At 40.2% G+C, this 16,382-nt stretch overlaps 1 protein-coding gene across 1 annotated transcript in view; it reads right to left on the reverse strand.

Moving 5' to 3' along the window:
• Positions 1-344: 344 nt before the first annotated feature.
• ubash3ba (ubiquitin associated and SH3 domain containing Ba) overlaps positions 345-16,382 on the reverse strand; it is a 57,625-nt gene continuing 41,587 nt past the window's right edge. The window contains exons 7-14 of the mRNA XM_072671238.1: positions 14,345-14,495; positions 12,988-13,108; positions 11,531-11,653; positions 11,354-11,446; positions 10,449-10,593; positions 10,050-10,156; positions 8,970-9,079; positions 345-5,088 (exon numbers count right to left, since the gene is read on the reverse strand). Coding sequence (XP_072527339.1) covers positions 4,951-5,088; positions 8,970-9,079; positions 10,050-10,156; positions 10,449-10,593; positions 11,354-11,446; positions 11,531-11,653; positions 12,988-13,108; positions 14,345-14,495 — 988 coding nt within the window. The 3' untranslated portion in view covers positions 345-4,950. The remainder of the gene's footprint in view (positions 5,089-8,969; positions 9,080-10,049; positions 10,157-10,448; positions 10,594-11,353; positions 11,447-11,530; positions 11,654-12,987; positions 13,109-14,344; positions 14,496-16,382) is intronic.

Raw genomic sequence — 16,382 nt, forward strand, 5'->3', positions numbered from 1 at the left:
CATTTTATATGTAATAGTAATAATAAGTTATCATTATTATTATTATTACCACACATGAAAATATGTAAACTGGAGTTGTTAAAGTACAATATTCTTCTAAGTTAAATAAGCAGGACATAAGGTCATTCATTCTAGAGAAACTTGCTGCTTTGGTCAGGTTGTGTTTGTGTGTGTGTGTATATTTATTATACACACGTGTGTATGTGTGTGTCTGTGTAGCACAACCAACCAACCAACCAACCAACCAACCAAAAAAACGCTACACTAGAAAGAAGGAGCTCACTAAACCAAATATCTTGGCGAATAATGATGAACCAGAAGATATAAAGCGAGACTGCAAAAACTCATGGTGATAAAACATTTATTTTAAACATAATTATCATCTTTTAAGCAGTTAAAGTCGGAAAATATGTCAACAATCATAATTACAGAGACGACCCTTTGCAACAAAATAGAGCATATTCTTCTCAGAATGCATAAAAATCAATGTAATAATTTAAACACATAAAATGATTTTTCATGAAACTTCTTTTGTGTACTTGTTTCAAGTAGAGTTTAACTTTAAGAAGTGAAGTTGGCATCTTCGTCATGCATGCAGAGAGCGACAGGACTCATATTCAAAAGCTTTATTAAATGACCTTGAATAGAAACGTCACCATATGACCGCACTAACATGCATGCTGCCGTTCTTTCCTGTAATGGACCTGGAGTCTAAACGGGAAGATGAATATGGCTTACAGAGAGCTCAAGCTCACGAGTTAATGTGAAACAAAGCACAGATTTCAGTTTCCTATTTGCAATCCCTGCCATCTTGCTTGTTTGTTCCTTCGTTCATTCATTCACCCTCTCATCCACCCATGTAGTCCTTCATTCATTTAACTGGTAGGCAACTCACGGTTAATGAATACTTCAGCATTTCTAAACCAACAGTCGATTAGCAGAGATGGTAATTCTGGTCTTTCCCTGCACTAGAAATGGAGCAGAAAGCCTCGAAACTTTAAAATCACTGGAAGTGATGGAAGATAATGGGGCTCATTTCTTATTTGCTGAGAACAAAAACCAGGAATGGTCAAAAAGTGCAGACACAAATCTGGCCAAACAGAATGTACATCAAATTTAAAGGTGTTTGACTCCAAAACACGGGCGTAAGGATATTAATATGTATTGACACCATATTACAGATCTCATTTTTCTCATTTATTATCTATTGTGGAAATCAAAGTCAGGTTTAGGCATCTGGATGCAGCCTAACAGAGTAAAGTCAGACATGGCGTAAGCAGTGCAGGCACCTGTACTGCAGTGAGTTAATCAGCTCCAAAATTTAGGGGCTATGTATTTAAGGGGTTCGGTTAGAGTGCGGAGCGGCAGGTAGGGCTCGGCAATTGATTCAAAATGAATCAAAAACAGACATTCAGAACCTATAATCAATTTGTTGGTTATTTAATATTATCGGTTATCATTATCCCTCGCTGTGTAACCATGTGACTCCACCCCATCTAGTCTGCGACATGGAAGGAACATGGAGAACCCAATCTAACCAGCCTCACTCTCTTTCTGGGTAGTAGGACCGTCCTCCCTCTCCTTCTCAACACTCAGCACGATGCTAGTCAGCATTGAGGGTTAGTGTTCTCCTCCAAGCATGTTAAGCTGTCCAATGCTAAATATAGTTGGCTGGATTCACATGTCTGAAAGGAAGCACATGGCAATTTTCAGCCTCCCAGCATTGGTAGCATTATGTCATGGGGGGGGGCAAGGTTACTGGTAAAAGAATCAACATAAACACATTTCCCGACACTCTTCATTTTTGCTGTAACGAAGGGTATATCGTATCGATACATCACTGTATAGCATCAAATCGATTTTCTGTATGTGATTAAACTTGTACTTTAAAGTAAAGCAAATACAGCAAATCAAAGTTAGAACTTCAGCGGGTTAATATAGCACAAGGCATACCGCTATCGCAATATGCAACACTATAATAACAATACAATGGTATTCCGTTCATATCGTGCAGCCGTAGTTTTAATTTAACACACTTAGTTTTTCATTCTCGAGTCAAAGTGATGTGAGGTTGTGGAGTTTGAGGACAACAGATGAAAGTTCTTTCAGCCCAAAACTGAGAAACTCTTCAGCGTTTCTTCGGGATCTCTGACTCACACTCTCTTGCTTTTCTCGGTCTTATTCACGCCAAAAAAAAGACATGTTTGGAACAACTGCACACTTAGCACGGCTGAGTCAGTGCTTAAAAACGACGTCATAATCAGGACAAGCGCAGCTGCCATCAGAATTTCCTAAAACTCTTTTCGGCCTTGCTTGCTAGAACACAGTGACACACATGACGGGCGAGTTTGTATGCAGCCATTCTGGAAGAACAATGATCTCTATATAGTAGACGAGTTTGGCATTTGACATTATGCAAGTGGTATTTTTGTCTCACACAGAACAAACTCTCACACATCCTCACACACACTTACTTAACACGTACACAGCCTCACAGGAAGTATGGGGGGAAAAAAAAGTTTTCAAAATTGGTCGAACGTTAAGACGCCTCAAGTTGCAACGAACAGAAAACAAAAAACCCTAAAACAATCAGGAAATAAATGATCTGATCCATCTATGCTCTGTCCACAAATGTTTTATTTTGCCGCAACCATTAACCTCTTAAACTCCTTTGAACTCCTCCTCTAGTTCCTGGACAAAACATTCGTGTTTACTACAGGGTGAGATGGCATTGATATTTAAACAACAGTCATCTTTCTCCAGAGAGAAAACTATTTAAACATGGAGATGTGAACTCAAGGTGAAGTAAACGTCAGCTATCTAGTTCAAACAGGGACAGATAAGAATAAACTTAGAAGCCTATAAAGGGTTGGGTGTGAGGTGATCAGAGGAATAGGGGAGTCAAATCGGCTGTTCTGAACAAGGCTGAGAATGGGTGCTTTAATGGCATTTTGACAAAAGCATTCAACTTTTGGAAAAGTGTCTAATTGACGGCTATAATTAATCCTTCTGTTTTCATTTGTCATCATTTTGATAAACTAATGTTTCCCCCAATGATTCATAAAGCTTGGCCAACCCTGTAACAGTAGGTATGAAAGAATGCATTTGTGGGCGGAGCATGGACAGAACAGTTTTAGGCCATATGGCGGGAAGCCAAAACAGCTTAAAACAGAAACTGGGGCATTACACTACTAAAAGGAACTGAAGGACAAGGAAATAAAAATGCATGCCTTCCATTATCATAATTTTGTCAAGCTATGCATTACTCTCCAAAAAACAAAGATGCCACAAGCAACACCACTGTATGACAGATTAAGAACACTGTTAAAGAAAAAAATAAAATAAAATAAAATAATAATAATAATAATAATAATTCTAATTTTCATATTCTTGGCATGTTATTGAACCTGATGTCCACATATATACTAGCATAAGACCCAAAAACTACATAAGCCTCTTTCTGTAGTTTATATTAACAGAGGGGATAAAAAGCATACTGAAAAGAACAGGAAAAGGAGTGGCCCGCAATGGCCGATATGTATAGTGCGTGCAAGAGTAGAGGAAAAAAACAAAACTAAAAAAAACTGCATGTTCAAATTTGCTACAGCTCGATTCCTCTGTTTTCTTAACAGAGCAAAACCAAAAAATACTTTATATGAAGCACCAGAAAGATCATCTTAGCAAATTATGCTATGAATACATAAATAGACGCAGTATATATATATATATATATTTTTTTTTTTTTCCCCCTTTTCCATTTAAAGATGGAAAGAATCAAATAACTGTGCTACTATGAACAGGCATGTACAGGTTTGTGGATAAATCTCAGAGTTCCTTTGTTTGGTTGATTTCCGCTATCCAAAAGAAAAAGGAAAAAAGGCTTGCTGATTGACTTGCTGTTTGTAACGGGCTTACCAAGCATTTACAAACCATTTGTAACCTAAATAGCATGATCTTTTCAGCAAACATAGTCTCTGTTTACATGGATAAATAGCTTTCATTTAGTGGAAAATACTTAGCATGCAACATTGACCATTTCCCCCCCATTAGCAAGAACTGCTAAAAATAAGCCCTTTACCAACCATCATCCTGAGGCGAACTGAGTGAAAGTTGCAGCAAAGCTTGGAGACCATCTGCTGTCCCAAACAGCAAAGTGTCTGCTACTTCTAAGCTGCCCTGGCTTGTCCTTTCTGATTGTCTGCATTGGGGGGGGTTCATCTCTTGTGCTTTGTCATCTGGGGACGTTTCCGGAATAAGAGAGGCGCGTGGCGGCTTGGTGCAAAATGCTAACTCCTTATCTCACAGTGTGTTCGTTGGCAGTCATGTTGACCTCACTGCTTCAGTTCACAAGAAAGGGCAAGACGCAGGTCAGGTATGAAGCCACCAGGCAGCCCTCGTGGAAGCCTACATTGATGACTCCACACTTCTCAATGGGCCCCCCTTACTGAGACATGAAACCTGAGTGCAGGGGGGGTGGGGGGGGGTGTCAATGTGCGCTTTAAGATCCATAATCCATAAGGGTACGGTAAACTCTGTTTTTGACTGAATGTGAATGACTGAATGTGAATTGTTAGGCTTGTCAGGCTTGGTGCAGCTCACCGCTCCAAAGCAACCTGTAGCATAGTGGCCTTAACCTTTCACCTTGATCCGTAACTGCTGACTAATAACCTTGCCCTCTAATAGGGGGGATACACACATGAGCACATTTACAGACACAGATTACACAGATCATTGCTGCCATAGATTATAAAAAGACGTATAGATGCACTGCAGCAGCAAAAGGACTGCTCTGTGGAAGCCTGGCCTTGCGTGTTTTGGTCTGCTTATGGTGGAATGGTGCAGGCTTGCGATGGCGTGGAAGAAGAGCGTGACAGCGCATTTCTCAGCTGCCCTTGGAGAAGGAGCGTCGAAGGCGGAGCTGAAAGACAAACCGAAAAGAGGCGGGGCACCTCAGTCCTGCAGTAAAGTTTCCCTCCAGTTGAAGCTGTGATTGGGCCCATGGGTGAGGGGCAGAATGGGTGGGTCCACAAGCTGCCACACCCCCGTCTCGCCCATCTCTTCACAGGCACAGAAACCTAAATATGGGATCTGGAGAGCGAGGAAGACAGTGAGAAAGGTGTGAATTCTACATGGGGCATAATTTGCACACTACCACCAATTATTTATTATTCTCTGTCTGTACTGTGTTGTGTTGTCTGTCTGCACTTGTATTGTGTTGCACTTGTGTTCTGTATGCACTGTGTCTATGTTGCACCATGGTCCTGGAGGAACGTTGTTTCGTTTCACTGTGTACTCTGTATGTAGCTGAAATGACAATAAAACCCACTTGACTTGACTTTGTGAGAGACTATGCATTATGGCAGTGTAAATGCATCTCTCCAAGACACATTCGACAACCAGTCTAATCAGTATAACAAACACCTGTAATAACTGCCACGCAATGAACAGATTTGCATATTTGTTCTCACACAGCAATCAGATTCCAGTCGGACTAACCAGAGACGCATTTGACTATCAAATGTAAATGCATGTGGCTAAAATCCTATCAGGATACAATCAGACACTAGTCACATAAAGTGACCAGATGTAAACAGGGCCAAAGACATATACAGCTGGTTTATAAACGGCTTAGATCGAGATTTTAATCTCAAGCAAAGGGGTGTTGTGGCGTAATGTACACACAAAAATTAAACTTTAAACTGAAATTATGCCGTTTCTGTAGTCTTTTAAAAAAGCGGAACAGTGCCGGACAGTGACATTAGAGACACAAAATGGATGAATGAGAAATCTGACCGGCACCCTCTGTATTAAAACCTAGCTTATGGAAGCACTTTGGCTTTGGTTGGCAGCAACTATAACCAGTCAAGTTATTTTCCCCTCAACCAAAGGACCACCGAACAAGCAATGTCAAAGCTTCCACACAACTTGAAAAGGGCAAAGCAAATGACAAACTCCATCACAACATTTATTACCAAGTATTTGTGTCCATATCTAGTCGTTGAGAACCAGGGCTTTCTTGCAATGTTGTGCGCTTTGGAGCCGAGATACAGCAGCATCCTATCTTAAACATCCAAGGTGTGAACATCCATTGCCACAGAATCTTGTGTCATCGCAACTGTACATTTTAATCATGTGTGCTCCCAACAAGAGCAGTGAATGAGAGCCTCAGTGGGAAACATATAGTGGAGAAAAAAAGTATTGTCAGTCACCCATTGTGCAAGTTCTTCCACTTAAAAAGATGAGAGGCCTGTAAGTGACATCATAGGTAGACCTTAACTACGAGAGACAAAATGAGAAAGAAAATTCAGAAAATCAGATCGTCTGATTTTTAAAGAATTTATTTGCGAATAATGGTGGAAAATAAGTATTTGGTCACCTACAAACAAGCAAGATTTCTGCCTGTCACAGACCTGTAACTTCTTCTTTAAGAGGCTTCTCTGTCCTCCACTCATTACCTGTATTAATGGCACCTGTTTGAACTCGTTAACAGTATAAAAGAAACCTGCCCACAACCTCAAACAGTCACACTCCAAACTCCACTATGGTGAAGACCAAAGAGCTGTCGAAGGACACCAGAAACAAAATTGTAGACCTGCACCAGGCTGGGAAGACTGAATCTGCAATAGGCAAGCAGCTTGGTGTGAAGAAATCTACTGTGGGAGCAATAATCAGAAAATGGGAGACCTACAAGACCACTGCTAATCTCCCTCGATCAGGGGCTCCACGCAAGATCTCAGCCCGTGGGGTCAAAATGATCACAAGAACTATAAGCAAAAATCCCAGAACCACACGGGGGACCTAGTGAATGACCTGCAGAAAGCTGGGACCAACGTTACAAAGGCTACCGTCAGTAACACACTACACCGCCAGGGACTCAGATCTTGCAGTGCCAGACGTGTTCCCCTGCTTAAGCCAGTACATATCCGGGCGCGTCTGAAGTTTACTAGAGAGCATTTGGATGTTCCGGAAGAGTATTGGGAGAATGTCTTATGGTCAGATGAAACAAAAGTAGAATTGTTTGGTACAAACACAACTCGTTGTGTTTTGAGGAGAGTGAATGCTGAGTTGCATTCAAAGAACACCGTACCAACTGTGAAGCATGGGGGTGGCAACATCATGCTTTGGGGCTGTTTCTCTGCAAAGGGACTAGGACGACTGGTCCGTGTACATGAAAGAATGAATGGGGCCATGTATTGTGAGATTTTGAGTGCAAACCTCCTTCCATCAGCAAGGGCATTGAAGATGAAATGTGGCTGGGTCTTTTAGCATGACAATGATCCCAAGCACACTGCCAGGGCAACAAAGGAGTGGCTTCGTAAGAAGCATTTCAAGGTCCTGGAGTGGCCTAGCCAGTCTCCAGATCTCAACCCCATAGAAAACCTATGGAGGAAGTGTTGCCCGCCGACAGCCCCAAAACATCACTGCTCTAGAGGAGATCTGCATGGAGGAATGGGCCAACATACCAGCAACGGTGTGTGCCACCCTTAACTTACAGAAAACATTTGACCTCTGTCATTGCCAACAAAGAATATATAACAAAGTATTGAGATGAACTTTTGTTATTGACCAAATACTTATTTTGTACCATTATTTACTAATAATTCCTTTAAAAATCAGACAATGTGATTTTCTGATTTTTTTCCCCCTCATTTTGTCTCTCATAGTTGAGGTCTACCTATGATGTCAATTACAGGCCTCTCTCATCTTTTTAAGTGGGAGAACTTGCACAATTGGTGACTGACTAAATACTTTTTTCCCCACTGTATGTGTGAGTGGAACTGGGTAAATTCCTACATGTGAATGCTATGCTCACACACCTGGCCTCTCAGCGAGTGCTCAAGTTGCCTACTGCGTCAAGGCTACTAGGGAGGTCCACCGCAGCCCCACTGTAAAACCTTCCAGTTGACTTACCACATCACTTCCATTTTTTTTATATAAATATTGGCAGTAAATTCATTACGCCTCAATTAAAAAAATAAAAAAAATCTGTATAGAAAAAAAAGATGCTTCAGAAGCCATCAACAGTAGTTTTCTTGTTACATTGCAGTCACTTTGAATCGCAATCGAATTGAATCATGAGAGATTGAACCAAGAGATTCCCACCTCTAGACAATACGCTACACTTATATATATATATATCCATCCTTGAACTTTAGATGAGCATTTTTACTCTTCTTAGTCAGCGATGGTTTATAGCATGCCATTCTGCTCAGTGTTCCATTCTTGCCCAGTGCTTTTTTCTGATGTTGAGTCATGAACACTGACCTTATCTGAAGCCTGAGGCCTGCAATTCTTAAGTGTTGTTAATGGGTTCTTTATATTGTCACTTCCTGGATGATTTCATGCCCTGCCCTTGGAAAGATTTTGGGAGTGCAGCAAATCCCGGAAGATGTGAAGCTCTAAAGTTAGATTTAGTTTGGACAGGGCCGGCCAAAAACAAGGCTTGTCGTTAAACTGAAGCACTTTTATTGGTTACTGGTCCTTATAGACTTCTTGAATGTAGTACATTTTCACACATGAAGATTACATAACTGATCCCTTCAACACCAAAAGAGATTAAAGATCTCTCTAAACAATAAACAAGTATTTTCTCTGAAATACTTCAGCTCATTAAATCATGGTACATCAGACGAGGACAAATGTGTCAGCATTTTTGTGTGCGTTTGTGTGTGTGTGGGGGGTATACACTGAAAATGCTAAGTTTACACTTTCCTGTCTAATTAACACATACAGGCTGTACTGACCTCAGGGGAATCTATACGACACTAGATGGAACAAACTACAACTTGCAAAATTAAATGAAACGTAACCAAACCATGACCATACTGTGACTTTTGTGTACCCTTACACCCCTACTTGTCACTCATCCAACGTGAATGACAAAGATGAAAGAGTTACAAATGCATATATAACGTTATATAAACATTCCCAATAAAATGAAAAAGAAACAGATGGGAGCAAGTACACACCTTTCGGACTACTTGCACAAAGTCTTTGGAGTTCTGGGGGTTGAGACCCTGCATTTGGCGAGTACAGGCCTCCAATGAGGAAGCATGCGCCACAATCAACACTGTGTTTCCTGTTCACATAAAAGCACACAGTTAGCAGACAGTAGCAATGTGGTGGCACACTTACTTTAGCAATATGAAATAGGGGCAGTTTCTCAGACTCCCAGAGGTTTAAGCTTGGAGAACAGAGTGCCTCACCCTGATGTACCAGCACTATGATATATGATGGGACTGATTCAGCATTACTATTGTCATTACTACTGCTAAACATTTCACTGATCATATCAGTATATCCATGCATAACAACGACTTGTGCAGTGTTAAGGTGACCTGTCAATTATTTTTTAGTGGTTTAGACCAGAGGAGCCCCTCCTTGTAATTCTTGGTTCTGATCAAGTTCCTATCCTCCAGCTTTGGGTTGTTTTTCCTTGCCTGTCGTTGTTTGTTTCATTGCTCCTTTGCCTCATTTCTGGCTTTTTTGTAAAGCATCTTTGTGACATCATCAGGTTCTATAACGCACTTTTTGGTGACTCAGTCCTTAGTCCAAAACAAGACGTAATCATTTTATGGGAAACTGTCTGACAGAGCAGTAAACGATGTCTGCAAAGAGTTACATCAGCGTGAGTTTGGCTCACTTAGAGTCCAGTCTTTTGTACAATTAACCTATTCATGCTCTACCCACCTTCTTTTGTAGCAAGCTTTGAGAGAAGGCTTTACAGAATAATGTCAAAAATCCCATTCAACATAATGGTGTTTAAGGATATGCTGTTTTTGGACACAGCTTTCATTGTTGTGTAATCAGGTTCTGGTATATTGGCCAATCCTCAGTGTCATCTTCAACCTTTTTGAGTATCTACAGTAACTTTTGAGTATCTACAAGGTTAGGCAGCACAGCATTTAAACCTGGACACTGAAATCTATGTAGCAACTCGCTTCAAATTCTCATTGGAATAAATGTTCATTTTGCCAACATTGTGTAAAACCTGTCCAATCTCAGTTCCTGTAAAACAACACACAGACCCTCACAACAGAGCTACTTACCCAGGCTTTTGCACTCAGCCAGGATTTCCCGCGTCACTTGGAAGCTGCGGCTGATGTAGGTGTCATAGGACTCCGACATGGTCAGCTTGCTGATGGGAATATGAGGTCTGGACAGAGGAGACATGATCTACTAAAGCTACAAGCCACAACAAATCACTCATGTACTGTAACGGTCCACGATAAGCACAGGGAACCAATCTCTGGTCCTCTTGAAATTGGAGGTCTTGGTTCGCTTCAACTGGGGTCTTGTGTCTTGTGATTGATCCAATTTGTCATGTGACTACTTCAACATGTCAATATATGCCTAATGAAACCACACACTTTCACAGGACAGGTGCACAGTCACCTTTGTGGAGAGAGTGCGTGTAACATTAAATAATTTTGGAACTGAAAACGAACCTGTAGGTTGTGTCCACACTAAAGTTAGCAGCGGCCAGCTCAGTGGGTGGGATCCAGGCAGGCAAGGAAGTACCCGCCACCCACTTGGTCCACTCAAATAGACCAGGTTCAACTCTAATCTTAGTCTTCCCATCCTGCTGAAGACCTGAGAGAGGGACGGACAGACACAGATATAGAGAGAGGGACAATGACAGCGAGAGTTTTTATTTGAACTGTAATATATCTGAAACCATAACTTTACACTATAGAACCCCAAGCCCCCCCTTCCTTAAATGACACGTCACCACTAAATCATTGCATACGGTAATGAGAGATCAAAATCAGAGAGAGCGAGCAAGAGTAAGACACAGATAGTGTGACACAGAGACCGAAAGCTAAAAAGAGAGGGCGTGAGAGAAAAGAGCAAAAGATGGCTTAAAATGAAATGCCAGAGAGAGAGAGAGAGAGAGAGAGAGAGAGAGAGAGAGAGAGAGAGAGAGAGAGAGAGAGAGAGAGATAGTAGAGAGAGAGAGAGAGAGAGATAGTAGAGAGAGAGAGAGAGAGAGAGAGATAGTAGAGAGAGAGAGAGAGAGAGAGAGAGAGAGAGAGAGAGAGAGAGAGAGAGAGATAGTAGAGAGAGAGAGATAGTAGAGAGAGAGAGAGAGAGAGAGAGAGAGAGAGAGAGAGAGGAGAGAGAGAGAGAGAGGAGAGAGAGAGAGAGAGAGAGAGAGAGAGAGAGAGAGAGAGAGAGAGAGAGAGAGAGAGGAGAGAGGAGAGAGGAGAGAGGAGAGAGCGCAATGCAGAACCTAATCAAAGCAACAACAAAAAAAACAGCAGAGGAAATGGCCAAAGTGCTTAGTCATTGTAAGTGGAGGTCGGAGGGCTAAATGGAGCTTGGAGAGGGAGAACAGAGATAATGACTGCACCTCGGAGGATATTATGGGCTGTCTGCACACACCGCAGGGAGGGAGAGCAGTACACAAAGTCTACCACCGTATGACTGTCAAACAGAGCCTCACCTAGAACAAACAAAAAAGCGGTTTAGGTGAACTGTGAGTTTCCAAACATAATACCTAAAGCTTCTGTTTGTGTGTACTACTGACCGACTAGGCGCGCCTGTGTGGCTCCAAACACAGTGATGGGACAGTCCTTATCATACTCCCTGTACCCACCACTCCTTGCTGGAAGACTACATGGCATGTTGAGGTTGGTTCGCATATAACGTCCTGCAATTCAAACACACAAAAAAACATAGGAAAGGAGGAAGCAGGGTCTTCTTAAGCAGTATGGGATCTGGAGTGGTCTCACCAAGAACTGCTGTAATGTAATGTGAATTATAACCTGCTGATCTTCACAAAAGAAAGGATCTAATTTCCCCAAACATTCTCACAAACCTACCAGACTGAAAGGCTATAAAATCATACACAAACTCCTGATGTCAGTGTTGCATCCACAGGCACCACACCCAATGACAATAATATCAGCACAGCTGTCTATTGTCGGATTATTTTATGTCATGCTTTGGGTCAAAGCGTCATTTTAAAATGCATCACTCCCCACTCCATACAGTGCAAAACAATACAGAAAACTGCATATATGCCATCACCAATGTGCCCATTTACATTAAAGTTATAAGACAGTTTTAGCCTGGAGTGCTTTTCACTGATGCACAATACAGAACAGCTAATCAAAATAGAAATCAATATTTTACCTCTTTTTCAACCCAATTTGGAAAGCCAATTCGAATCCTTTCAAATCCTCACAGCAACTCCAAAATCTGGTAGAAAGCCTTCCCTCGACAGTGGAGACGGTGACTCCAACAAAAGGCAGGATACTCTTTTACTCTTTTTTTTTTTTTTTTTTTTTTTTTTTTAGAAAGAAACAATGACTAAGCAGATGTCCAAATACATTTGTCCATAGAGTGTATGTTTCTATAGTGTATACTTTAGTCACACTGTTATCTTTGACTCCCAAATTTTTGGCGATAAAATAAAGAAGAGTATAATTCAGTTGGCAAATTAGGGCATGGTCTAACTGACTGAATGATTAAGCATTCTGACGTAATTTCCTACCTTTAGACCAAACTTATAAAACTTTTCAGCCAATCAAAACACAGACAATTTACCAAACAGAACTAATCACTGCATCGTTTGTTCTGAAACCCCTTCCCTGACTGACATCGGTCCACATGACAAGGCTCCTAGTCTTGCATGGAGCGGGATTGTTCCATTTCTACTGTTTCGTGAGTGAACGAAGCCAGTTCCCCTTTCTGTTGTTTTCTTGATTCACAGTCAGCATTGCTGTTTGTTTATTTACGGTTTGTCAAGAGGTCACTTCTGCTTCCAGTCCCTTCACATTTTGTAGTTGAAAGATGCTGAGTTCTGTAGCTGATTGATGTATACTGTCGCAGTGACTGAGGGAGCTCTACACACACTGCAAATTCCAACTGAATTAAAACGACAGACGATGTCAATAACTTACAGCACTTCCCCAAGTGAAACTGACCCAGGGCTAAAGTCTACTGGGTACTGGGAATCATCTCTGACCAATGAACACTGACCTTTGGCATCAAAGCACTGGGTGATCCAGTGTTTCCCGAACACTACGTCCATCCTCTCACCATGGCGACACACAAATAACGTCCTCTTGGGAAGTTGGGACTGGCTGTTGGTCCGCAGCATCTAGAACAGGGGTGACACTGACTGTAATCCTGCTATTGTAATGTTGAAACTAAATGAACATTTTATAACTGAGATATGGATTTCTGAAACTTTTCATACATTTCCTTCTCATTTTAATGTAGTACATAAAGAAATGATAAACACTGTATATAACCCAATATATTAAAGAAAGCATAGTAAACAGTAAGCAATAACAATCTGCATATATAAACTGTATAGATAAACAGATATAGCCACATTTTATGTACAAAAAAAATTACATATTACAGGTGGGAAAGATGATGATGATATGTTATCGTTTTGTAATAATTTTTTTTATCGTAATACACAATCTGCTTTTATGAGCATATCGAGGATATCTTCAGTGCTTAAAGAGCACTGATCAACTGCACGTTTCATCACATACAGAGTAATTAGCCTGGTTTACCTGGAAGAAGTGCAGCACATTTTGAACAGAAATCACTGTACTTTAAGTATGGGTGAGCATTTGAATAGTAGCTTTTAAAGAATCGGTCACTACTGATACATTCTGTCTGTGATCAGGTAAATCACAATAAGCAGTTTATTGTGAAAATGTGTTTAAATATTGTGATATTGTGATTTTTTACTATATCACCCCCTCCCCTTATGCAGATAGTGATATACTATGGCACTGATACTGACCCTCAGTATACCAGTCTGGTGTGGCCACATTCAGTACTATTTCTTAGCTATGGTCAATGTAAAATGTGTAACAGTGAATTATATCCAGCAGCCTCTGCTTAAATTAATTCTTACTTTATATATGTTTTTACTTATAAAATAAATGTCATGTTATCTCGCACACAAAAATTCTTTACAGTAGAAATGCATTAAAAATTACATTTTTATTATCATGGTGATGTTCGTTTCTGCAATTAGCACATCATTAAGGGCTACAAAACAAAACTGATCAATTCTATTACATGTGCAACACAAACATAAATAATCGCATTGTCCGAATGCATGAATGATATGTATATAACAGCCTTACAATGCTGTGTTGCTATTCATATTTCATTATTTTTGTAATGCACAATAATGAGTGCTTTTGTCATGTTGGATGTTTTACATTTGAATACAAGGAAATATTAGTAAGCTATCTGTTTAATTAAGCAACGAAATAAGACAAGAAAAAAAAAAAAAAACAAAAACACAACACACTGTATTGTATTTGCCCATATTGTGCAGTGTGGGTTGTACACTGAAGCCTCTCACCTGCATTGGCTGGCATACAACACTAAGACTAGCGAGGTCCCCTAGGCTGAAGTCATCGAGAAGACGGCCGTCCAGCTGTCCATCAAGAAAAGCCCCCCCTATTGCTCCACCAATATTGGTTGGGGAGGTGCAGTTGAGGAAAGAGTGGGACCTGTCCAAGACATTTTTAGATATTGTGTAAGATAATAAACCTAGACAACAAAACCAACAAAAAGAGCAAAATTAAATAACAGTTTATGGTTTTATTAAAATGTAAAAATGTGAAAACAATGTACAAAAACTTTAATGTTAGTTTTATAAATAATATTTTTTTAGCTTATCTCTGAGTCTCTCTGAGCTTGAGTTTTGTTTTTTTTCAAAAAAAAATTTGCATAGCAAATAATTTCTAAAATTTTATTTGTAACTAATAATCAGTTTACAACACGTGGTTAGTATGGTGGGACACCCCTACCTGCCAGTGAGCTACCACACCATGTAGGAGACTGGGGTTTGATTCCCGGTCTGGGAGACTGTGCTGCACTACACCAATAAGAGTCTTTGGGCAAGACTCCTAACACTACATTGGTCCACCTCTGTAATAAGAGTAATCTTGTAAGTTGCCCTGGATAAGAGGATCAGCTTAATGCCGTAAATTTAAATGTATTTATGGCATTTGATTGATGATCTTATCCGGATCAACTTGAATTATGGTAGGAGAATGCAGAGTTAGGAGTTTTGCCCAAGGACTCTGTGTTACCCACTACACAACTACAACAATCAGTGAAATTAGTGCTAGCCTAGCTTATTACAATGTCTTTTCATAGCTGACTTGCCTATGACTCCATCATGATGCTATTAACAATGGGGCAGCGAGAGATCAGTCAAAATAAATTTGAAAGAAATTATTTATCTTCCCTTTTGCAAAGTATATAATGTACTAGGGAGGGCCAGCATTCTTTCTGGATGATAGATGAGGGAGGTATGTGGATGAAGAGAGGAACACTTCACTTTAAATTTATTACATTGTAATCTGTTGCCGTATTTAGTATTTGGAGGCATCAGGTTTTTTTATGCCACAGAACTAGTACTCGGAGTTTCATCAGCAAAGCCTTTAGTGCAGTTATTGTTAGGAAATGGAAAATGTTATAAATTATAAATTCTTTAGTTCATAAAATTTTCATGGCAGGCAATCAACTGCACTGATTTCCACTGAAGCTCAAAGAGAGAAAGACGCCCAAGAAACCACACCTGAGAGCACTGACTGGACTAGAAGAAAAATGCTCTGTGCTAAATCTGTGATAAGAAACCTGCCAGGCATGCCAGGTTTAATTAATTCTCAAATATGTAAGTATAGTGATGTTTACAGTTATGTAAAGTGCACATTCTTTGAATTCTATGATTTTACTCATTAGTTACCTTAATGCTACAGCCTATTTGAGTATTTGTTGTTGACCATGTGCATCCCTTCAGAGCCACAATTTACCCATCTTCTAATGGCTATGTCCAGCATGATCATGCTGGATCCAATACAACACCTATAGAAGGTGGCCTCCCCTGTCACCAGATCTGAATCCAACAGAACACACACTTGGGATGTGGTAGAAAAGGAGATTCACATTTAACATGCTGCTGAAACATCTGCAGAACTTGCATGATGAAATGAAGTCAACATGGACCAGTGCCTCAAAGGATGTTTGCAACATCTTGTGGAATCAATGCCATGAAGATTTAATGCTGTTTCAAGAGCAAAAGGAGGTCCTACCCGGTATTACTTTGGTCTTCCTAACAGATTACTCAGTGATATACACTGTTGTCACCTAATGTAGTAATCATATTTAAAAGTGCAGCTAAATTTGAAATGTACATATTGTTTTTAAGGAACAAGAATTCTGTGCTCATTCTGAAAAACTGTTAATCAAAGCCTGTAAAATACTGCTACTTAAATGTATATATATTTTTTTACATTGGTTTTGTAGCCACAAAGTCAGAAGATATAAGATACTTACAGAAGTAATCATATTTTGATAGAAGATTACAGGAAAAAAAACCCTAAACAAAA

The sequence above is a fragment of the Salminus brasiliensis genome, chromosome 1 (assembly GCF_030463535.1).
Source record: "Salminus brasiliensis chromosome 1, fSalBra1.hap2, whole genome shotgun sequence".
Lineage (NCBI taxonomy): Eukaryota > Metazoa > Chordata > Actinopteri > Characiformes > Bryconidae > Salminus > Salminus brasiliensis.